A 25821-nucleotide genomic window follows, 5' to 3' on the forward strand; every position below is an offset into this window, starting at 1 on the left:
CACTGAATGTATGTAAGCATGCATGCGTGTGCATATTATATATAGCTCATCCAACTGCATGAAAGGAATAAACAAGTGACCAGAACACTCCAAGAGTGATCAACAACCAATTCCAGCAATCAAATGGTGAAAAAAATGCTCCTTTAATAAAAACCAAACAAGCACAATAATCCCATGAGAGACCCAGGGTTTCGCCAAGAAGGCATTCTCAATATTGTGGAAAACCCCACATGAAACATTTAAATACAGCTACTGCTTCTTCCATCTAATCTAAACCTAAATAGCTTGACCATATGAACTTCTATACAAAACTGCTTATTTGCCATCTAGTGAACAAATGTAGTTATTACAATTTTGAAAAATGTTTTTTCATACAAACTGCTTACACAACATCTAGTGGCTAAATATAGTTATTACAATTTAAAAAAAAAGCTTTTTTCCTACCATTACTGCTAAACATTCAGAAATACAATTGATTATGCAACAATAAAAACCCATTAGATGTATATCAACAAAGGTCACAATTCTTAATTTTAAACCTGGTTTTAGCAAAGCACCTAGATTGGCAATCCATTTTCTTCCACATGATTCAAAATGGCACTTTTAGAGGACTTCATAATGTCACCCAATACTAAATCTATGCCAATAAAAGAGAATTTAGTAACGGTATATTGTAATTGATGTTTATACAAAGGACTATGTTCTCACTTACATTTTATATTATGTAAATGTACAGCTAAACAAAATTTCCATGGCATAAGAAGCCTGACCAACATAAAAACTGCACAGTGGCATATAGCCAGATGTACTGCAAGTAATCAACCCCCTTATCTCAAAAGTAGGAGTATTACTGACAGACGTAAAACATTTAGTCTTAACCACACTTGAACAATAAACACAGCTGCCACATGGTACACAACCCCACAAGCCCTGTTCAACCTGGCATTGTTTGTTCACATGTTTAAAGCTAGGAAAATTGTTGTCCCGACAACCTCCCATTCCCATAACCAAAAACAAGCCTATTTTCTAATTTTCCTTCAAAATATTTATCACTACTCATAATGCCCCCAATATTTCTGTATGATTTTTTTTTAATTCTATATGTGTTGGAACCATAACTTAATATAGATGTAGGACCTCACTTTCACTATATATTAGTAATATCAAAAGAAGAGGATGAGTGATACTCCAAATAGCCCTAAATGCCATGGAAAATGAATCTACATGCAGTACAATAAACTGGCTCCATGGGCATCTGAATAAATATCCAAATTTTATTGAAAGCAACTGTCTCCCACAGCAGAACTTGCTTCTTGCACGGGAATGCTTTTCTGCCCTTAAATGAACTGCTTGTCAGTACAAGCTCCAGCTCCCTCCCAATGACTCAGAATAAGACAAGTATGTATTAGAAAACAAATTAATCAGTCTGTGTGCTGCAAATACAGCACAACTTAACATTCTCCAACTTAACTCTGCATTTGAAACATTTAAATAAACAAGCCAGCACGCATGCATTTTTCAGAACACTAAGCATCCTCCATCCCTTCACTCCCCCCTCCTTTCCTCAAGTTATAATATATGCCCTTTAAAATGCTCCATATCCCCAGCTAACCCCCCCCCCCCACCTCTTACACTTTTTTTTTTTTTTTACTTTCTATTGTAAATGGCTGAATATTTAACCCTACTTTGTACATTTTGGTGATGGGCAAACAGTAAAAGTGTGTTTGTCCTGGTACAAAACAAAGCAGCTTCACTACAAGTTGTAACTTTATGTATTTTCTAGTGACCAGATCAACAAAAACCTGCACTGGAAACACAGAATACCACCACCAATAAAACATTTCATGTTTAGTTATACATCACTTTTCTCTTAAAAATCACTGTACTGATTTGTTTCTCATTATTTCATGTAGGCAAACTATTATAATTATTGGCATGTTTTGTAGTTTTAAAATTCTTACATAAATATATTCAACATCTGAAGCCTTTCTTCCTAGGCCACCAGTGCAAATGGGCGATGCCCAGTTAGACATATCTAGTAAACAGACAGAAGAAAAAAAGAAATAAGTCACCAGTGTGAAACCACTTATGCAGCTAGGAGAATTCTTACTTTTCCAAAGCAGTTCGGACAGGAGGCAAACCAACACAGCTGTGCTTATGAACGGTTTCTAAAATCTGACACCCATGGATCTGCAATAAATAAGAACAAACTGTTGAAATGCTTTCCTTAAAGACACATACTTTCATAAACACAAAGTAAATTACAGTCATTTAACAAATTTCTGACATATCTTCTGGTGCTTGCAAAATACAAATCATGAGAGAGTTTTATTCTGAGTGCTTATGCAACAGGTCCACTTCGCATACAATGCCTGAGAAGCAGTCTACTTCTTCCATGACCTGCAGACATCTGTTACAAATCACATCATTGTGATCAGATGGAAAAAAAAATGTGGCCACTTGCATTATGAAAATTTCTCAAAAATGACAAAGCAAATTGTCATATCTGCAAACCAACTCTCAGAATTTAATTAAGTACTTTCTTTAAACTAGTTTTGAGTTTCTATCTCACCATGGAAATAGGTTTTGAAAAGTCAAGTCCAAAACAACTGCAGCATGCGCTGCAAGCTGCCATGGATTTTTTTTATTTTTTCTACTCTAACAGTATACAGAGACAGAGACAGAGAGAAATTAATAACAAACAGGACACATGTATACTCTCATGAATAAACAGATGGATGCCTATCAGGTATAACTAGATGCAGTCTTTCAAATGCATCTCCTGCTCTTTTTCCAGGTAGACCTGCTCTATCCACGACATTCAGTCATGAGGAACACTCCTACACTATAACGAAGCCTGCCAGTTAAGTCGTTCTCAACACACAAACAACTGTTGCATGCACACGTGAATTCATGAGCATGCAGCTGCATTATGATGTGTAATCATTTTGCTACTAAACACCTGTATTACTCTCAGACATGACCACCATGAAGGCCACAGCGTTACACAGGTAACGTAGTTCTGTATGACAGAACAGAAATGCTGTATGATTCAACCTTTCCCATTTGTGGGAGAAGTCATGTCTAAGCTTTGTTCTTACTGTTAGGTCACTGAAAAAAGTATACCACATAGCCTCTTGTAAATCAGCATTCTGCAGTACTAATCTAGTGAACCAAATAAATTTCAGGGTGATTCTGGGTTTACACACTGGTGCAGTAGTTAGCACTGCTGCCTCACAGCACTTAATTCTCCAGTTTGTTTCTCATCTGGGGTATCTTCTTGACACAAAGTTTATGTCCTATCTGTGCCCCTTTGCAGGTTGCTTTGGATTATCATAACCAAAAGACATGCTGCAAGTTACCTAATGACCTTCCAAACTGCCTGAAGGTCTGCATACCATATGAGTGCCTGTGTATCTATGTACATGTGTGTGTGTGTGTGTGTGTGTGTGTGTGTGTGTGTGTGTGGGTGTATGTGTGTGGAGGACAGAGAGAACACAATGCATTTAAGCAGATAATGAGAATATTGTGCACAGTGCTTATCCTCTCATCTCCAGATTTCAGCAGGCCTTTTAGTTTGTACTGATGCATTACAGATAGGCATACCATTGACTGGGGGTAACACCCCATATGTTTTTTGCATCACAAGTTAAGGAGAGCAGAAACCACATGTTACAGTACTGAGAGGGAATACTTGTCAATCAAGCAGCACTCTCTTCACTAAAGTATTCTTACCTAGGAATTTACACTGGTCACAGACCATTACCCTAATATGGCTGAATAGGAACAGAATGGGAACAGAAAATGTAGTAGATGTACATCCCCCTTACAACAGTTTAAATTCACAGTAAAACACGGGTCAAGCTCAACCTACCACAATGCAAGTGGCCTGTCTAGGGCTCACAGCCTATTCAGGTTATCTTAAAATGAAAGATATGTACTTACCATAATGATAGATCTGTGTTATCTGCTTCCGTCCTCCCTCAACAGATGGGTCTTCGTATCTGACTTTGGCTATTCTAGACTAAGATCCAAAGCTCAGGCTCGTCCACTTATCAAAATCCCCTTACATCACCAACATTACCTCAGATGGAGTTTACCCTCAACTTCTAGAAAGAGGAAGGGACATATTGACAGATATGAAAAACAATGAAAAGAAAGGAACTGTGAAAAAAGGATTCTTCTCTGGACCTAAAAGAGTACAGGACATTACACATGGAGCATATCACAGTGTCCTATCAGAAGCCAAAGAAAATATCTTCCATAAAATGGAATGGGGAAGGAAGGCGGGAAATTGAAGTATGTCAAAAGATTGAAGGCAACAAAGATGTATTATAGTAAGTACATAAGGTTTGTATATCACGTCTATTTACCATCCATTCCTCAACAGATGGTACAAAAGTCCCCAGCTACTTAGTTCTTGGGGTGGTCTCATGGAAAGATGTCCTGGAGGACAGCTGAACCAAAATCTGCCCGGTTCTTGGATAGCAAATCCATCTTATAATGAGAAATAAATGTATGAACCTTGGGCCAAGTGGTGGCAGCAGCACAATCAGTGGATGCCTTAGAAAAGAAGGCAGAGGAAGTTCAGACAGATCTAGTTGAATGAGATTCGACTGGTCTAGGCAATATAAGGCCTTTTTCTTTATAAAGATGAGATACAAAAGATACTTTTGATACTCCTTGACCCATCTTAGCTTTAGAAAAGAAGACAAATAGCTGATCTGTCTTTCCAAAGGTTTTGGTATGATAGAGGTAGAAACAGAGTCAATGATGCACATCCAGCAAGTGAAGCATATGTTCTCCTTTGCTGGAAAAATTTGGAAAGAAAACTGGAAGGTCGATGCATTGGTTCAGAGAGGTCTCATTAGCTACCTTGGGGATAAAAGATTGATTGGCTTAGAGGGATACCTTATCCTTATGGAAAATAATACAGGGATACTTGCAGAACAAGGGCTGCAGTTTCAAAACTCTCCAAGCTAAAGTTATTGTCACAAGAAAAAGTGTTTTCCAAGTTAAGAATTTGATGTCCACCTTGGCAGCAGGTTAAAAGGGTGGTTGGGTTAAGGTTTGAAGCAAAACAGTCATATCCCAAGGAGGAGTAGGATCCCCAAGGGGAGGTTTAAGAAGGAAGGCACCACTCAGGAAATCTTTGGATAATTTAAGAGAAGCTAAGGTTGAATGATTTTCTCCAACATGAAAATTTGAAATAGCTGATAATTGGGACTTAATCAGCCCCATTAGGAAACATAAATGCTAGAAAGTCTAAGACAGTTGGGAGAGGGGCTGAAAAGGGGTCTTAGTTACTTTAGGAGGCCCAAACAGAAAATCTCTTCCACTTACTCTTGTAAATTTTTCTGGTAGATGCCTTTTGGGAAGAAGTAAGAATATGGACTACAGGGTAAGAAAGCCTAGACCAACTAACTTTCACAGGAAATAGAGAAACTAAGCGATTAATTTAAGGGCCTGAATGTTCAGTGAGGCATTCTAGATGGGTGAGACAGAAGGTCTGGATCAGGATCCGGCACCCAGGTAAGGTGTGCCAAATGAGGCAGAGAAAGGTAAACCACACCTGTCGAGGCAAGAAAGGGGTAATGAGGATGACTGTTGTCTTCCTCTCTGATGCTTTCTGCAGACATTTTGTAATTAGAGGAGTAGGGGGGAAAAGGCATAATGAGCATGATAAAGACCGGGGGTGGGGCAAATATGCATCAGAGCAGCATTCCTTGGCAACTCCCCCTCTGGATGGAAAACAACTGCCCTTGGTATTGAGGGGAGAAGCAAAGAGATCACAGCGTGGTCGGCCCCACTGACAGATGACAGAAAACCTGCTACAACACAGTTGGATTGAGGTACTACTTCTGAAGGTACTACTTCTGAAGTAGGATCGACTTCCTCAACCTGTCCGCCTGAACATTAGATTTCCTTGGTATGTGCATTGCTATCAAAAAACAATATCACCCACTGCCACACACTCATTGCTTCTCAACATCAGGGGTAGGAACATGTTCCTCATTGTTTGTTGATGTACCAGACTGCTGACATGTTCTCTGTATGGAAAGTAATCCCCCCGAGATACGACTTCCTGGAAGGAATGAAACACTAGGAGGATTGCTCTCCCCTCTAGAACACTGATGTGAAAACTAGTGCCAGAAAGGGAACTTTCCTATGTAATGGCCACCCACTCTACATGTTAATCATCCATGGTCATGGGGGGATACAAATAGGCAGCTTGAGATACCTTGGGAGACTGACTCCACCACCTTATGTGTGTCCTGCAAACACCTGTCAAACGAATCCAGGAATGTATGGGTTGGTAACTGATGGACCATTCTACTGCAAGTGTCCATGTAATATCCGGCTAGAGGAACAAGGGTGAGGAAGGCTGCCATCGATTCCAGTAGATGGAGAATCAATCTTTTGACATAGTGATTGAGATGATTGTGGTCCAAAACTGGCCTGAGGTCCCCAGTCTTTTCTGGCATCAAAAGGAATCTTGAGTAAGTTCTGCATCATTGCTGGTCTTGTGGGATCTCCTGAATGACTCAATTGTCTAGCAGGTTTCTTATCTTTATAGGAGTTGCTTTTCTTTGAGAGGGTGGAACATTGGGAAGTTTCTTGGGAGGTGGGGGTAAAGAAAAAGGGATGTAATAGCCTCTGGTTATATTCTCCACACCTATAAATCTTCGGTGATGGATGTCCAAGCTTCTGAATACAGAATAAGTGCCCCCCCCCCCCACCGCTGACTGCTTCCACAGCATGGCAGTCAGACAACTGTTCAAGATCACTAATAAGCCCTCTTGCAGAAAGGAATCATGAAGTCTTGGTTTTACAAACCTCCTCTGCTATGGGGGCAACATCGATCACTACAGTCCCCCCTCCCTGCCAGGGGGGGGGGGGTAATATCTCCAGAAGTGTCTGGAGAGAATTCTTGCAATTTCCATAATCACAGTTTCTTACCTCCCTTCTGGTTTCTGAAAAAGGACCTCTGGGACATAAAAAAATATATCCCTATAGCAGAAAGGGTTTTCCCATCTTGCTTATTCCTAGAGAGCATGTCTTTGAAATTTGGTCAAAAAGGGTAGAACCATCAAAAGGTGGCATTCACAAAGGACATCTTGAAAGGCTCTGCAAAGTCATACATGTGCATCCAAGATATCTCCTTACAGTAATGCCTGTATCTGCGGCTCTCAAAGTTCCATCAGTTGCATTGGAGATGAGATGTATCAAAGTGTTGGAAAGAGACTGCAAAGTGGCCAGTTGTAAGTCCACAGTGTTCTTGTTCTCTGCAGATATGGACTCAGAGGATCTGGAGAGCTCTTAGGACAAATCAAAAGGGATGGACAGGGGAGCTCTCTTCAGCCAGCTACTTTATGGTGGCTACAGCTAATACCATGGAATCCACCACATGGCCTTTACTCCAATGTGGGCAGTTTTTTAGTACAAGAAATTTATCTGGTTTACATAGTATCAGTTCAGCCACATCCAGTTCCTTTAATGCCCACTGAAAGATTAAGTCTACCATCTTATTTATTTATTTATTTTACATTTGTTGACCGGGCTAGTCTAGCTGGATATATTTCCATTTTCAGTAGAGGCCCGGGGAGAAAAGCTCCACACAATATACAGAAATAAATAAATAAATAAATAACATGCAACATATGAAAGTCAATACAACAAAAACAGCAGGATCAATGTAAAGACAATAAAGAAAGTTAGCAGGCAGAAAAAAATTTACAAATAGGAACTAACATCATTACCTATAAACGAACTAAATAAAGGGTAACAAAATCAGGGAAAGGTGAGTTAGGAAGTAAAAAAAAAGATATTTTTGAAAAGAAGGGAAGGAAAGAAATAAAACAAATATATAGTAGGGAGGAGAAATGGGAGCAAAGTAAGAAGAAGAGAGTAAAGTAAAAAAAAAGACAAGAAAGGATTAAACAAACTTTCAGCAAAGAGGAAAAGAGATAAGTTAGAAATTGAGATAGTTATTCATGGAAGAGGGAGAGAGATGCGGGGGAAGGAAAGAGATAGAGAAGGGGTAGAATTATTTAGTCAGGTTTAGTGCAGGAACAGAGCCAGTGACTTTTCAAGTATTCTTTTATTCTTATGTCACTGGGTAGTAGATTCCAGTTCCTTCCTACTGTACTAGAAAAAAGAGAGTCACCAGCTGAGTTATTGGACTTTGTTAATCTAGCCATAAGTTTCCTAGAAGAACGAAGGGAGTTATGATTATTGTATGGTATTAAAAGATTTGAAAGTATAGGGGTGTTGGAAGGCTGGTGCAGTATTTTCTGGGCAATTTTCAGTTGGGGGATGAGCAGAAGGTTTTGGAATTCCAGCCAGCCTAGTTGTTTCAGGTTAATACAGTGGTGGGTTCTGAAGGGGTTGCCAGTGGCGAAGCGGGCGATGTTATTATAGCATGTAGCCAGTTTGTTAAGGTTGGCTTTCTTAAGGTTGGTAAATATAGGTGAAGCGTACAGAAGTGTTGACAATAGATGGGAGTGGGCAATCTTGGCTCTAGCAGATTCAGTTAGGAAGGGTTTAATTCGATATAAGGATCCTATTTTTCTGTTGACCGATTTAATGGTGTTATTAATGTGTTGATCAAAAGAGAGATTACTGTCGATGGTTATTCCTAACAGTTTTGTTGTAGGATCGGGTGTGATAACTGTGGCATTATTAGAGGAAATGGTGAAGTGTAAGGAGGGGGAACGGGTGGTGGGAGTAAAGAGAAGAAGTTTAGTTTTTTTGGCATTTAGTAGGAGGGAATGTTTATAGAACCATGTTTCAACTGAGTTGAAGATCATTTGAGTAAGTGAGCAAAGTTCAGTAGGAGAAGAAGCAGAGCAGATAAGGGTAGAGTCGTCTGCATACTGGATGCAGGTAGCCTGAGGGATAGCAGAATGGAGATCATTAATGAAAAGGGAGAATAGAAGTGGCCCAAGAATGGAGCCCTGAGGGACACCAATGTTAATTGGTAGGAGAGAAGAGATTTGATTTCCCCATAGAACTGCTTGTTGTCTATTGCTAAGGTAAGATTTAAACCATTTAGTGGCTAGGTTGTCAAAGGAGAGGGATTCAAGTATGTTAATTAAGGTGGAGTGGTTGACCATGTCGAATGCTTTGGAGAGGTCGATAAAGAGAGCAGAAGAGAGAAGGTTATTATTACGGTTCTTATTGATGGTTTCTACAAAAGATAAGAGAGCAGTGGTAGTACTATGATGAGGTCTAAAACCATGTTTACAGTTTGCTATTATGTTGTGCAGAGTGAGATGTTGTAGAAGTTGCCGGTGAATACATTTTTCCATAATTTTTGCTAATGGAGAAAAGAGAGCAATTGGTCTGTAGTTGGAGTAATCAATAGAGTTACCCCCTTTATGTAATGGAATAATATGGGAAACTTTCCAGATATCAGGGATGGTTCCTTCTTGGACTGTCCTATTTATGAGTATGGATATAGGGTATGCAATCACTTTGGCAGCCCTTTGGAGATAGAGAGATGGGAGCTTGTCAGCTGCAGGAGTACACGGTTTAAGTTTGTTAATAAGTCTATGGATAAAAGATGTGGGGATAGGTTGTAGTGTAAAGTTACAGGATGGGTCCATATGGTTACTTGGAGGGGAGACATTGTTGATGTTCATTTGTCTGGCTAGGGTTTGGATACAGTCAATAAAGAAAGAGTTAAAAGCATTAGCAGTTTGGTGGGGGTTGTCTGGGTCAGCATTAAGAGGGGTGGGAGTTTTGGTTGTTCCTGGGGAAAGGAGTTTATTGATTGAAGACCAGAACTGTTTGGGGTTGTTATGGTTTGTTTGTTGGAGTCTACAGTAAAGGTTTTTTTTGTCAGTAATAATTGCTTTTTTTGTCAGATTTCTAAGCTGACGGAAGTGAATAAGATCAGGGTTATTTCTATGGTGTCTCCATAAAGCCCAGACTTTATTTCTGGAGAGAATTAAGTTTTTTGTTTCCTTAGAGAGCCATGGGGCAATGTTAGGTTTCATTCTGACAGTACATTTGGGGGCATGTTTATCAAGAATGGATAAGAAGGTAGTATTAAAGTATAATACTGCATTTTCCAGAGGAAGTGTTTTTAAGCGGTTCCAGTTACATGAGTTCAGTTCAGCTTGAAATAAATCTATGTTAAACTGTTTGGTAGAGCGTATTTTTCTAATGTTTGGGAGGTTAGGAAAGTCAATCTTGTCTCTTGTAATATAAGTCAGAGAGTGGTCACTGAAATCATCTGGCAGGGTTCCTACATCATATAACTGTTTGTCTTTGTTTATAAGTATCCAGTGAAGAATACTGTCTTTATTATTAGGCTTACTGATTCTTGTAGTTGAGGTCATGGTTTGGGTGAAACCATGGAGGTTAATGTGAGAAGTAGGAAGTAGGATTTTCAGCATTAATACTTTTCCAGTCTATATTGAAGTCACCAAGAATTACAGTTTCTTGGGGGTAAGTTGTAGATACCCAGTTGAGAAAGGCTTCTAAAGTGGGTATATTGTTACAAGGAGGTAAGTACATACAAATTATGTAAAGGGATTTCCTAGAATTCAATTGAAGTTTTGTAATAATGACTTCTGCATTGCTATCCTGTGTTGGGTCTATTGGCAGGGTGGAGATATTTAAATGATTCTTAAAGAGGATTGCAACTCCACCACCTTTACGTTTTGAACGGTCAAGTCTAGCTATATTATAGCCGTGTGGTAAAATGGCAGTATCTTTGGTGTCAGGTTTTAGCCAGGTCTCTGAGAGGCAGAGGATGTCAAAAGAGTGGGTATCTAGGAGTGCATGGAGGTGAGATACTTTATTTAAACTTTGGAATGAGGGGTCTGTTGGGCCTGGGTTAGGATGGATGTCTCCATCTTGTAAGGTGAGATTAATAAGTTTAGTTAATGAGTTGTTTATTAGGTGGATTTGAAGCTTCAATTTTTTATCATCCACGAGAGGGGCCACCCAAGAAGTAGATAAGCCAGATACAAGGGACTCAAGAAACACTGATTCGTAATGAGATGTGGCTTTGAAAGATCAACCGCCTTCTGTGCCAAAAGTTCAAGGATTTCCCCAAATGGGACATTCTCAAGAGGTGATCTGTAGGCCAACTCCTTTCATCGAAATCCGTGCCTTCACTAAGAGACTCCTGTCCAGAGTTGACTTACTTCCTCTTGCATTTATACTTCCAAGGTACATCAGTGGTGGGATGCTCTGGAGAGGACTGAGAAGACTGATGGGAGTCCTGAATGTGGACCTTCTCAAAGCTCAACAGAAATGGCTGCCCTAATGGGATAGGAAAAGCAGGATCAGAACCCAAGGCCTTTCTCTGCGAGAAGGATAGAGCTGATAGGATACAGGAGGTCCTCTCACCAAAAAAAGGAGAGTACTTTCTTAACTGCCTTGAAAGCAGACACAGAGGGAGAGGGGAGCTCAAAACCACCTTTGTGGGAGCAGAGGTATCCAAATCAGGTGGGTCTCAGTATCTGACCCGGCTCTGTTCAGAGGCCAGGGTTGGAGCTGAGCTATCTAGCATGAAAGATCCAAAAGGAAGAGAAGTCTCTGACAATTTCAGTGTCAATGTCCCATCCCCAGATCTGGCACAAAGCTTCGGCTCTGAGAACCCTCTGGATCAAAGGCACTTTGAACCGGACAGATCAAAGATGTCGCTGGAGTGGAAAATGACCAAGTCTTTGGATTTGACAAGGACAACTCTTGGGTGACTCTCAGAATCAAGGTCCCCAAACCCAGAAGATTGATCAGGGAAGTAGTGATAACAGGAAAGGGTGAAGGACCAAAGCTTATGGGTCCAGCAGAGGCCGGAGCCAGGAGAACCCCCAAACGAATTTGGATCCTGAGGAACTTCCATATCACCCTTTCCACATCTACTTCTGTTAGGTTTCTGGTAGAGTGGGTTAATATGATGGAGGAAAAGGTCGAAGGAGGTCTGGAAGATCTCCACACTGGTCTCTCATGTAAGAAGGGGGAATGCAGCCTAGGGTAAACTGTCCCCTGTAAATTTGAAGTTTGAGGCTGTATGGCTATCAAAGCCAAAGATTTTGAAAGTTTCAAGATCGAGACAAGGAAGCCAGAGAAGAACAACAGAGGTCAAGGGAGCACTTCTTAGTGTCTGTACCCTTCTCCCTGGGCTTGCCCCAGCACTCCTCCCCATTATTCTTATCTGAAGACTTCTTGACAGACAGGGAGGATCCAGAAGCAAATGATGAAGATTGGGATGAATCTCCCTTTGGGGTGGGAAGAAGTCCCTTCAAAATCAATTTATTGCAGCATTAAATGATGGCCCGCTGACCAAACACCATGCAGACAGTATTATCCTCATCAAGATGGGCTGTACCCAAACAGTATACACATTTCTGATTAGCATCAGAATTAGGGATTTTGTGACCAGAGTTCACACACTTTTTGAAGCCTGATAGCTTCTTGGTCATAACTAGAAGAAAGCACAATACTACCAGAAGATGATTATGGTGATGACAATGATAACAGCAACAACTGCAATAATCCTAGTAAAAAAATTATAACACAATCTTACACTAGCCAGAAAAGATGACAAAGAGGTACCAATTGTGCGAGCAGAGAAGAATTTTTCTTTATTGGGGGTAAGGGTACTGGTGGAAGAAAAACAGGAAGAAGACCACCATATATACAATATACATATACATATACACACACACACACACACACACACACACACACACACACACACACACACACACACACACACACACACACACACACACACAACATTTGAAGAACTTTGCTTAGGCAAGCCTGAACAAAGTGGACCATCTGTTCTCTAACAGCAGCAAAGGAGATCTCTAATATCGTGGGCAAAACCTGGAACTCACTCCCTAGTGATCTAATCTCTATATCCTCAACAACCCTATTTAAAAACAAACTGAAAATCTACCTTAAATCCCATTGGTTATGTCCATGTGCAAACCCAGACTAATTTACCCCAATTATCACAAGACGGTGCAGCGGTAGTATTGTTACCTCACAGCAAGAGGTTCTCCTGTTCAATTCTTGGCTGGAGTGCTTTCTGTGTGGAGTCTGCATGTCCTCCCTGCGGTCGAGTGGCGTTCGAAAGACATGCGTGAATGGGCATGCCTTCATTGAATGTTGGGCGTCAGGCTGGCAACTCAGCACCATAAAAAATCTACTGCCAATCATTAGCGGACCGGAGTTCCACTGTGGTGACCCCTAACCGGGAAAAGACAAACAGTACGACACCTGTCACTTCTTATGTATATACTAGTTGCTTTCTGTAAAACAAAGAAAATGGGCTTTCTGAACTTGCCTAATGTTGCAAGTAAAACAACTCTGTAAGCAGCAATGTATTGAAGTGAAAATAATAGCAAATGTATGTTATGCACCCACATCTGTAAAAACTGTCATGTAAAAAAATTGCTTATATATGTATTGTATCTGCATCTGTGATAACTGTCATTTTATTTATATTTTACTGAGTTTTTGAGGAGTTTTTCTTCCCGGACCTCTGCTGAAAATGGACACATATCCAGCTGGACTAGCCCGGTCAACAAACGTACAATAAATAAAATAAATAAATAATGTTAGGGACAGGAGGAGAATATGGGTATACGGAGGAGCCCGAGCTAGGATCCTAAAGTCTAGATTGGCTGAGGTTGAATACAAGATTGGATCCAAAAACCCATCTGTTGAGGAACATATGGAAGAGCAACATCTGCTCTGAGGGTTTCAGGTGTGTGTGTGTGTGTGTGTGTATGTGTGTGTATGTGTGTGTATGTGTGTGGGGGGTCACTGTAACACAGTTTGTGGGTTCTCATCAGGGTGGTAGTTTAAAGTAACATGAAATTATTTAAATAGCATTGTTCTTTTAAGGCAGAGAAATACATGCTGTGTTAGGGTTCCCACAGGATTCTTTTAATGAAACCAATTATTATAAAAGTGCTTTACTAAAAGGAAGGTTATGTCCCTGCTAGTCAGAGAAGACAGCCTTCTTGTGCATGTTTAGGACAGCGGTCCTGGGTGAAGACCTGCAGAGAAGGTGAGAGATCAAGGAGTACTGAAGAAGTCTGGACATCTTCCTGAACAAAAGTAGGGAGAGGAAAGCACCTTTGGATTGTGCCAGAACTTGCATGACAGACTGTATATTTTCGCTTAGGACATTAACGGAATATGTACTTCAGGCTATTTCCTTTCTTTTCTTGTTACTTGAGATGAGTCTGCACCAGTATTTTTGGTTATCTTTATTAAAACATTACTTTTACAAATGGGTGTAAGCATATATGGGTGTACATGCATATAACATAGGACTATTAGCTCAACACTGTTAACAGGCAATACATCCAAGCATACTTATCTCCAGACACAGTCATCGAAAAAATGAGTTACTGAAAGCACTTACAATGACACAATTATAAATGCTTTAGTGTGACAGCTAGGACATGTATAAGCTATACAACCTTAAGTGCAGATCTGCACATTAAAATTATCACCACACTTGCATAGGATGCAAGTGTAGTATAACCTTCTTTATTCTCCAAAATCCTATCTAAATTTAACATTCTAGCTCTTGGTGTCAAAGCTACCAGCAGATATCCTGACTCTCAGTTAACTCATTGTTGCTTCATGGCCACCACATACAAAGGCATGCAACAACACATACCACTTTTCAAATATGCCACCACTAAAGCTACCTATTAAAATACAGAGACTTGGCTAAAAAAAAATACCAAAAATACATCATGGATTCATGTGTGTACTAGGCTAATGACCACTAAGGCCTTTTTAAGCCTAGTCATGCATCCCAATGTATAAAGACATGCAGGTAGGTGCATATGTGAATGGGTGTATCTTCCTTGAAGGCTGGGCATCAGTCTGGCAACTCGGCACCGTAAAAAATCCACTGCCAATCATTAGCAGACCGGAGTTCTGCTGTGGCAACCTCTAACCGGGAAAAGCCGAAAGACATTACTTACATGCATCCCAAATTTCTGACAAATTCTGGTACCCTTGATAAGTGTAAGCTGGGGCTTGGGAGATGAAACATTTACCGGCTGCCTCTGTCCATCAACTGCCACACCAGGGATGAATTTCCTGTTCCCCATACAATTTTCCAAGTTACACTAGAATTGGATTATGGAGGAACTCTGCTTCACATGGATGAGGAGCCTGTTGTAGAAAAGTGGTAGTCGCTGGGATGTATATCTTTCTCTCCAGCAGGTCCTGTTTATATCACACGCAAGATTTAAGTCTTTAGAATGGGTAATTCTGGTGTCATTTGTTTTGTGGATGTGCAGGAGGTCCATCAGGGTGGGGTCTGACAATGCCTTGTATGCCAGGTACAGATCTTCCCTCAAAAGCCTGTAGGAGACAAAATACATGGATAGGGCTTTGAGGTGGGCATGCATAGGACATGTTACTTAAGCTTTGTATTCTTTTAGTGAGGAACCTCTGTAGCCGTTTCAATTATTGGAGGTGCTTGGTTAGGTACACACAAAGGGGGCACTGTACTCAATGACTGGTTTGATGAATGCTGAATACAGTGGAACAATGACCTGCTTGGACCTAGATGCCATACCTTTGTTTAGAAGTTGCACAACATAGAATGATTTCCTCATTAGTGTAGACTTGGGATGGTCAAAGGCAAGATTACTGTCTATGTGTGCTCCTAAAGTCTCGGACTACTGGGTCAAATCATAGGAGTGTGTTGTCAGTTTGATAGTTACCAGGGGTAAATGACTTCCTGAAGAATATTATTATGTATTTCTTGACATTTAGTTTTAGTCCATGGCTCTGACACAAGTTATTTGTCTGTGTCAGCCCCTCCTGGAGAACATTAGTGTTAGTGGGGGATTCTAGGACTGCTAATTTGCAACTGTCCGCAAATTTGATCAGCAATAGGCCCCTGACATTGGTCTGGACTTCAGGGAAGTAAATGCCAAAAAGAAGCAGTCCCAGGACAAATCCCTGAGGGGACTCCACTTGTTACCGGCCTCTTTGTAAAAGTGGACTCCCCAGTTCTAACTTCCTGGGTCCTGAATGTGAGCCTGCTGGCTATCCAGCAGGTGACATAAGAGTTTATACCTAATCTCTTAAGAGTTTTGTCAACAATGCCAGACTGGGATATTGTGTCAAATGACATGGGCATTTTAAGGTAGGCAGTGTGAACCATTCTGCCCTAATCTATTGTTTTGGTGACCTTCTCAAAGAAGTTCACCAGGCTGAGTAGGCATGACCCACTCTAAGAAAAAAAAACTGGGTTGGGAGCAGTGTCTGGAGGTTTCCTATGTCATTACTGACTATTTCCATGATAATTCTTTCCATGGCTTTGCATGTGAGACTAGTGAGGCGTATGGGTCTGTAATTCCAGGGTCTGTAGATGGCCCAGTTTTGTGCAGAGGGATGACTGTTGCTTTTTCTCCATTCATTAGGCATGAAGCCAGTTTGGAAGCTACAGTTAAATAGCGACTCCAGAGGGGCTATAATAGAAGAAAGAAAAATTATAGCTCATGTTTCAAGATATTTAGAAGGCATCCTGGGATATTGCTGGGCCCAATAATGTAATGTTCTTGGAAGTGCAATGAGGACCTGTTCCCTAGTGATAGCAGGGGGAGTTATATTTGATATTACTTCAGGAGGGGAGGTTGAGGTTGAGAGAAGAGTAAAGTAAGAGCTGAATTTGTCTGCCAGTAGGTTTTCTACATCTTCTGGCTCAGTATAGGTGGCTCCATTAACAATGAGCTCTGCACACAATTATGTAATGCTTTTGAAGCTGCAGACACAGCTAACAAATGTGTTGTGGTTTTCCTTTGCCTGGGAGGTCAAATTTACCCAAAATGTGGCTTTGGAACACTTTTTCTTCCGAGTTGCTTAATTTGATGCAAGTTCTTTTATCCTGCTGGGTGCTACACCTCCCAATTTTTGTCATGATTTTCTTCCTTCTGTTATAAAGTTCACTGATTTTGCAATTTCACCAGGGTGGCTTGTTTTTTAAATTATTTCTGTACTTATTTCTGGTGGGTACAGCTGCCTCTAAGCAGCTATTAACATGCTTGTGTAGGGTTTCAGCAAATAGTTCCACGTAGGCAGCAGTATCCTCATGGTTTATGGGAGTCTGAAATTTTGCCAGTTTATCACTTAATAGTAGGAAGTTAGCCTTAGAGTAGTTTCATGGCATTCCAGGGTTAGCTGGGGATCCAGGTTTTATTTCTATTCCAAAGGAGACTGTTTTGTGGTCTGATCTTAAAAGAGAGGAAAATTATACTAGGAGGTGTGCAGCAATCTCTCATATTAGTGAGGAACGGTTCCAATACATTTGTACCCCTGGTCAGTGCACTGACAATCTGGTCCAGGGAGTTTGTGTTTACCAAATTCAGGAATCTCTGTGCCTGAACAATTGGTGTCATATACGATTCCCAGTTTATAGTGTGGTAATTAAAGTCACCCATGAATATGGTACTGGGTTAGATGGTGAGTGTTTCCAGTAAGGTTTAAATAGATGTTATGGGTTTTCGGGCTTATACAGGGGGACATACAGCTTGCAAGGAGAAGGAGGTGGTATGTGATTTTGGCTATGGTGATTTGAATGTGGAGAATCTCAAGTACATCATCCTGTCTGCCGAGCCTTGAGTTTCATTTATTATTTATGTAAATCAAGACAACTCCACCTTTAGTCCCTGTCTATATAGCAGCTGGTGTAAATGCATGGAAGGCATTACAGCCTTGCACTAATGGTGTGCTATCCGTGACTTTAAACCATATCTCAGTGACTGCACAGCAGTTAGAATTCTCTATGAGAGCCTGTATGGAATGGACTTTCATGTTTAAACTTCTAACACTAAGCAGTAACATCTTTAAATTTCCTTGAATTTGATTTGTTATGTCCAAAGTACTTTCAGTCTGGCATTGCATAAAAAAGACACTATGAGAGTCCTGAATGCATTAAGTATTTTTCACGCCATAGTCTTCTGAATCACCACCAGACAATTTATGCAGCGGAGAAAAAAAAAGGCAAAGGCACTTGGCTATGTAAAAGTTTAGAATACAAAAAAAAGGAAAACAGAGGGAAAGTAGACAGGAGGATTAGTAATGGAGAAGTTAAAGAAATTGAAAACGAGGTTATGGATTACCTGCAAAGTGAAGGATTTAGTGTAGAAAATCTAACTCTGACAACACCAAAGCAAGACAGAATAATGAATCTCCAAATTAAGGAGAAACCAGTGGAGAGGGAAACATCTCATCAGACACCCTATGAAGATACTTTGAAGCCTTCAGTAGGAAACCAGTAAAACATTTCAGCTGGAGTTGCATGGCAAGGGAAGGAACTGTGGTAACTGACACAATCAATGTTGTGGAGTGACAGGCCAATGAGTTGGCATATGAATGAGCAATGGATGACGCAATGAAAATGAAGAGAATATGGCACAGGGATACACTCTGGAACTTTCTGTAGAATGCCCACAGGAAATGGAAAACAAAGAATGTGCCCTTAGTTTAGAAGAAGATGATCTAAGGCAGAGGTCTGCAACCTGCGGCTTTGGAGCCGCATGTGGCTCTTTCACCCGTCTGCAGTGGCTCCCTGTAGCTTTGAAAAATAATGACCACTCTACCACACAACAAACACACACACACACACACACACACACACACACACACACACACACACACACAAGTGATTGAGTGATGGAAACATTGCTCTTATAAATTTGCTAAACTAACATGGATTTCTGTTGCAATGCATTCCACACCCAATGAGAGCGATTGAGTGATCCCCTGGCAGCAGCAGCATCTACCTGAAAGTCTTATCACAAGAAATCTGGACAGAGCCACAAATAAAGGGGAACAAAGGAATAAAAATAGGGATGGATGTTAAATATTGCTGTTATAAACTTAGAAACTTGCTAGAATAACATGGTTTCTGTTAACATGCATTTTACACACACACACCACACACACACACACACACACACACACACACACACACACACACACACACACACACACACACACACACACACACACACACCCCGTTACCTCTCAACTGTGCAGATTTTTGCAGAATGTCCTGAGTTTTGCCTCATATTTTTGGTCTGTTTCTCATAAAATTGTGGTTTTCTGGCAGGACATTGAGGTCTGAAGTAATAAAAAATACACATTTTAGTTTCAGACTTCATACCCTTCTGAAAATTCATGCTAATGCAAAATCTGTTATTCTAGCAACTTTGAGTTTGTAAGAGCAATATTTAAAAAGTGTACCTATTTTTTGGGCCTCTGTGCCCCTTTATGGCTTTTTCCAGATTTGTTGCTCTAAGAGGTCAAGGGGTGTGATACGCACACACACATGCGCACTGAGTGATTGAGCAATCCCAACAAAGGAACAAAAATAGGGAAGGATTATAAATATTGCTCTTACAAACTTTGTTCTTTTATATTTAGTATAATAACTATATATAAAACTTTAAATGCTGTGTTATCTTCATTTTAGGGGTCAAATAGGTTTTGTGGCTCCTGATGAATTTTATTTGGTGCGAGAGGGGCCAAAATGCCTCTTTTGATAGTGAAGGTTACAGACCCCTGATCTAAGGGAAGAGTAGTTTGACTTAACAGAGATGGATAGACTTATTAAGATCAATGAAAGAAATAAACTACAGAAAGTCAATATTATTGTTTAGCTAAATTAATAACAGATAAAGTTTCACCACAAAAACACAGGGCAGTAAGGGAGGGAGAAATCAAATGCTATCATTGAAGTATCAAATACTATAAAGCAATTAATACAAGAACTGTCACTGTTAGGAGTTTAAAAGAGGAACACATCAACAAAAATACTCAGACAGACGTGATAAAAGCAGCATGCAGTATCAGAAGACATCAGGATCTATCATACACTATTGCAAATAATAAACTAAAGATATCAGCACAGACAGAAAAACTTAGAAGATATGCAGATAAAAATAAAGGAATGTTGCAAAATAAGTAATTTATTGATGACCCAAAAATGTTTTACACAAAATTGAGAAACAAGGCAAAAGGAATAGAAACATCACCACCAAAAACAGAAGAAATGCACACATTTTGGAGAAATATCTATGAAGAGCTTGTAAAAAACAACAAAGATGTTGAATGGATAAAAAAAGTAAAAAAGTAAAAGAAAAAATAAGTGCATCTCATTTCATATTCTGCACATTTGAAGTAATGAACAACAGAAATTGAAACCGGTTAAGAAAATCTAACTGGAAAACCCCAAGCCCAGATGCAGTAACCTAACTTCTGGCTAAAAATTTAACATCTTTATATGAAGATTTAGCCATGAGTTAAAACTATTTAAATGCGCACCCCAAACTGAAGTCAAGGAACAAAAAAGTTATGTACTTACCATAAAGTTCCATCTGTGTTGCCTATCTTCATTTATCTTTGACAGATTGGTTTGGTTCTGATCTCGGAACCGACTCGGCCATTACTACTGCTAGCACCAGCCAAAAACTGTCGAGTTTCACCTCTACCCACAATCCCTGTCTCAGAATTACCTCAGATCAAGTTTGCAGAACTGTATAAAAAATATCTATACATATATATATATATATATATATATATATATATATATGTGTGTGTGTGTGTGTGTGTGTGTGTGAACTTGTAATTACCCAACACTCACTTGCCCTAGACGAAAGCACCGACAAGTACAGAAAACCGACATTTGGAACACAGACTTTGTACGTGAGGTAAGTAACTGCTTGGCATCCCGAACAAAAACAATTAACGAAACTAAACCCACCAATGTGGGGGACCACCCTATGTGGGGAACTTAACCCCCTAACTAAATATACTAACTCAGAGATCGCACCACCAAAGGGGTAAGGGGAAAGTTCAACAGGATGGCCAAGCAGTTCCTTACCTCACATGCAAAGTCAGTGTTCCGGAGGTCAGTCTTCTGATGTTGTCAGTGCTTTCATCTAGGAAACTTCAGTGTAGGGTAAGTAAACGTTCAGTCTACTGAAGCAGACCCATATATATATATATATATATATATATATATATATATATATATATATATATATATATAAATAAAACACAAACACACACACACACACATATATATATTTATTTATATACACACACACACACACACATACAGATATACAGTGTTTAAATGCCAGGTTTTTATGATATAAAAAAATGAGACCACAGTAAATTATTACAAAACTTTTCTCACCTTTAATGTGACTTATAACCTGTACAATTCAATTGAAAAACAAATCTGTTGGGAAAACAATATAAAAAAAAAAAACATGCATAAGTGTGCACGCCCTTAAACTAATACTTTCCTGAAGCACCTTTTGATTTAATTACAGCATTCAGTCTTCTTGGGTACACACCTGCCATCAATTAAAGAGACTCTGATTAACCCCAAATAAAGTTCAGCTGTCCTAGTAGGATTTTCCTGACATTTACTCAGTTGCCTGCTACAGCAAAAGGCATGGTTCACAGAGAGCTTACAAAGCATCAAAGGGATCTCATTGTTGAAAGGTATCAGTCAGGAGAAGGGTACAAAAAAATTTCCACAGTACTAGATATACCATGGAACACAGTGAAGACAGTCATCAAAAAGTGGTGAAAATATGGGAAAACAGTGACGTTGCAAAGAACTGGACGTCCCTCTAAAAGTGATGAAAAGACAAGACAAAGAATGGTCAGGGCAGCTGCCAACAGACCTACAGCAACACTGAAGGAGCTGCAGGAATTTCTGGAAAGTACTGGTTGTGTACTACATGTGACAATAATCTCCCGTATTCCCCATATGTCTGGGCTATGGGGTAGGGTTGCAAGACGGAAGCCTTTTCTTACACAGAAAAATATCCAGGCCCAGCTAAAACTTGCAAAATAATACATCATGACTCCCAAAAGTATGTGGGAAAAATGTTTTATGGTCTTGATGAGACCAAAGTTTAACTTTCTGGCCACAATTCCAAAAGGTACGTTTGGCACAAAAACAGCACTTTGGATCACCAAAAGAACACCATCCCTACGGTGAAGCATGGTGGTAGCAGTATCATGCTTTGGAGTTGCTTTTCTTCAGCTGGAACTGGGGCTTTAGTCAAGGTGGAGGGAATTATGAACAGTTTCAAATATCAGTCACTTCTGGCCCAAAACCATCAGGCATCTACTAGAAAGCTGAAGATGAAGAGGAATTTCACCGTTCAACATGACAATGACCCCAAGCATACATCCAAATCAACAAAAGAACAGCTTCACCAGAAGAAAATTAAAGTTTTGGAATGGTCCGACCAGAGCCCAGACCTAAATCCAGTATAAAATCTGTGGGGTGACCTGAAGAGGGATATGCACAAGAGATGCCTCTGCAATCTGACAGATTTGGAGCACTTTTACAAGGAAGAGTGGGGCAAATACTGCCAAGTCAAGATATGCCATGATGACAGAATCCTAACCAAGAAGACTGAATGTTGCAATTAAACTAATACTTTTGTTGAAGCACCTTTTGATTGAAGGGTGTGCACAGTTATGCAACCAGTTTATTGTAGGTTTTTTTATTTTTTATATTTTTCTCCTAACAGATTTGCTTGTTTTTCAATTGAAATGTACCGGTTATACGTCACATTAAAGGTGGGATAAGTTTTGAAATGATTTATTGTGGTCTCATTGTTTATATTCATAGGATGGTACTAGGCTATTGGTCCTTGGGCCTATACAAGCCTAGCCATAGCAATTCCCCACTATTTCTTCCCACAATACTAACTTCCCTGGACCCCTGTCTAGCATGGTGACTGATGCGATTCCCGAGGTGAATTTCCTATCCCCCATCCAATCTGATGTGATTCCCGAGGTGAATTTCCTATCCCCCATCCAATCATCAAGGTTCCTTTTGAAGAGGGCCAAAGAGGCGCTCTGCTTGACATGTATGGGCAGTCTATTCCACAGTATGGGGAGTCTCTGGGTCAGGAACCTATCCCTCCAGCATGTTTTGTTCATTGTGATGACAAGGTTTAGATCCCTAGAGCATGTGGGACTGAGGGTTTGGCATTTCTTTAAGTGTAGCATGTCCAACAGCTCTGGGTTTGACAAGGCTTTGTATGTTAAGCAGACATCGGCTCTGAGTAGATGATATGCGACAGAGTATAGCTGGAGTTTTTTTAGACAGTCAGCATAGGGCATCTGCTTTAGGCCTGTGATTCTTTTAGTGAGGAATTTCTGCAGCCTTTCCAGTTGTTGCAGATGTCTTGATGGAGCATTGTATTCTATAATGGGTCTAATGAGGGATGAGTACAGTGGGACAATGACCTCCATTTTTCTGGATGAAAAGCCCTTAGTGATGAGGTGTGCCACAAAGAAAGATTTCCTGACTGTTATGGTAATGTGGTTATCGAGGGCGAGATCACTGTCCACCTGTGTCCCTAAGTCTCTTATCACACTTTCAGTGTTTAGTGTGGTAATCCACTGGTACATGTTTTTTCCCAAAGGGGATAACTATACATTTCTTGGCATTGAGTTTGAGGACATAGCACTGGCACCAAGCATCTGTTTCTGTAAGGCCCTTTTGTAGAACATCCACATCATTTGTTGATTCAATAATGGCTCCCAGTTTGCAGTCATCTGCGAACTTTGTTAACCAGAGTCCCTTAGTGTTGCCTGTACTTCAGAGAAGTAGATGCCAAACAAGAGCGGTCCCAGGACTGAACCCTGAGGTACTCCAGTTGTCACTTGTCTGGAGCTGGATTTGGAGTTGGCTACCTTTACAGTGTGGTTTCTGTCACTAAGCCAGCTGGCAACCCATCGAGTGATGTAGGGATTAATGCCCAGCTTAGTAAGTTTATCTATGATTCCAGAGTGACGGATGGTGTCGAAGGCCTTGGCAAGGTCCAGTTAGGCTGTGTGGACCACCTTACCCTCGTCCACGGCTCTGGAGACTGATATCACAAATACCTGGCATTTTAACAGGGGTGTGTACACTTTTTAAATCATATATATATATATATATGTATATATATGTATATATATATAATATATATATATATATATATATGTGTGTGTGTGTGTGTGTATATATATATATATATATATATATATATATATATATATATATAGATAGATATATATATATATATATATATATATATATATATACACACACACACACACACACACACACACACATATATATATATATATATATATATATATATATATATATATATATATGGATTCACTTTATATCCTCGAAATACTGAAATGTCAAAATTCAGTATTTCGAAGCTATAAAGTCGAATTTTTAAAACATAGAAAACTCAGAAGCGCGAAATTCAAATTCTAGCACACCAGAGATTTTGAATTTCGTGCTACTACTGCACACATACACACACACACACACAAGCTCTCTACTACATAAAAGCAGGGAGGCAAGGCCCCCCTGCACCTCACACCCCTCTACTTAAATATTCTAACTGCGAAGTTGCACTACACAAAAACACACACACATCACCACCACACAAGCTACTCTAGGATGTGTGCTATTTCTACACCAGAACCTAAGTACACATTGTTTCAGTGCATCTGTTATTTGTCAAGGTAGTCACTACGTTAGTGGAAGATGGGTTTATTTCTTTGGAAATTTTGCAGTTCTTACAAATTTCTAATCCCACTTTTGGAAAATGCTTTGGGATTCCTAAAATTCACAAGCAGGCCACAGACAAGGGCACCCGCAGGCAGGTGCAAGGGGGTGCACTTGCACCCCCCTGGAATCCGCTGACTAATTAATATTTTAATTTAAAAAAAAAAAGTTTTTTTTTTAGAGTGTTCTTCTTTAAGAAGAAAGAAGTCCAGTCATGCTGACATCATCACGCGCAGTGCGGGAACGTACAGAGAATGCTGACATCATATTTGCAAGCGGGAACGGACGGTTTAGAGGACTTCACTGAAGATGGGACATTTGCGAGTGAGAGGGACGGTTTAGAGGACTTCACTGAAGATGGGACGCGACTCAGAAGTGAGCAGGAACTGAAACAGATGGAAGACGGCCGGGACACTTTCAGAAGGGAACTGAAACGAACGGAGACACATTCAGAGCAGGTGTGTGAGCAGTGAGTAGTGTGAACGGAAGATGGGACACTTTCAGAGGTGTGTGTACGAACGGAGACACATTCAGAGCAGGTGTGTGAGCAGTGAGTAGTGTGAACGGAAGATGGGTCACTTTCAGAGGTGTGTGTGTGTGTCTGTGTGTGTAAAATGCCCCAGGTGCTACATGGTGGTGGGTAGAGAATAAGGCTTGAACCCTATACCTTAGGCCCAAGTGGCAAGAGCCTGAATTCCCTACCCACCACCATTTGTAAAAATGTTGTAGGTTTTTCCCTCATATTTGTTTTGTTCCTCATAAAATCTGTGGTTTCTGTATTTGTGTCCTTGAAAAGCCAATAGTGCATTGGTGCAGTGGTAGCATTGTTGCCTAACAGCTACATGTTCTCTGGTTTGATTCTTGGCTGGGGTGCCTTGCCTTCTGTGTGGAATCGGTATGCCCTCCCCATTTTTGTTTCCTTCCATCTTACAAAAACATGTCTGTCTGGAGCGTTTCTCCCTGGGCCTCTGCTAAAAATTAGCTTTTGTTCCAAGTCAGACTTTCCTGGTTAACAAATGTTAAAATAAATGACACTCAATTTGAATATCAGACTTCATATTCTTCAGAAAGTGCATGGTAACACAAAATCTTTTATTATAGCAATTTTCTAAGTGTATACGATGGATATTTTGGAATTTATCCCTATCTTTGGGACTGTATTCCCCCCGTTATTGGCTTCATCCAGGTTTTGTGCTAAG

The 25821-nt window shown here is 40.1% G+C and overlaps 1 protein-coding gene across 2 annotated transcripts in view; it reads right to left on the reverse strand.

Annotated features, from left to right (window-relative positions):
* The window catches only part of TUBGCP4 (tubulin gamma complex associated protein 4), a 944163-nt gene that overhangs the window by 567664 nt on the left and 350678 nt on the right, over positions 1 to 25821 (reverse strand). For both annotated transcript variants that reach the window (XM_044077538.1, XM_044077537.1), the window contains exon 6: positions 2111 to 2190. In XM_044077538.1, coding sequence (XP_043933473.1) covers positions 2111 to 2190 — 80 coding nt within the window. The remainder of the gene's footprint in view (positions 1 to 2110; positions 2191 to 25821) is intronic.

This window comes from Protopterus annectens, chromosome 7.part0, assembly GCF_019279795.1.
Source record: "Protopterus annectens isolate FY-2018-M chromosome 7.part0, PAN1.0, whole genome shotgun sequence".
Lineage (NCBI taxonomy): Eukaryota > Metazoa > Chordata > Ceratodontiformes > Protopteridae > Protopterus > Protopterus annectens.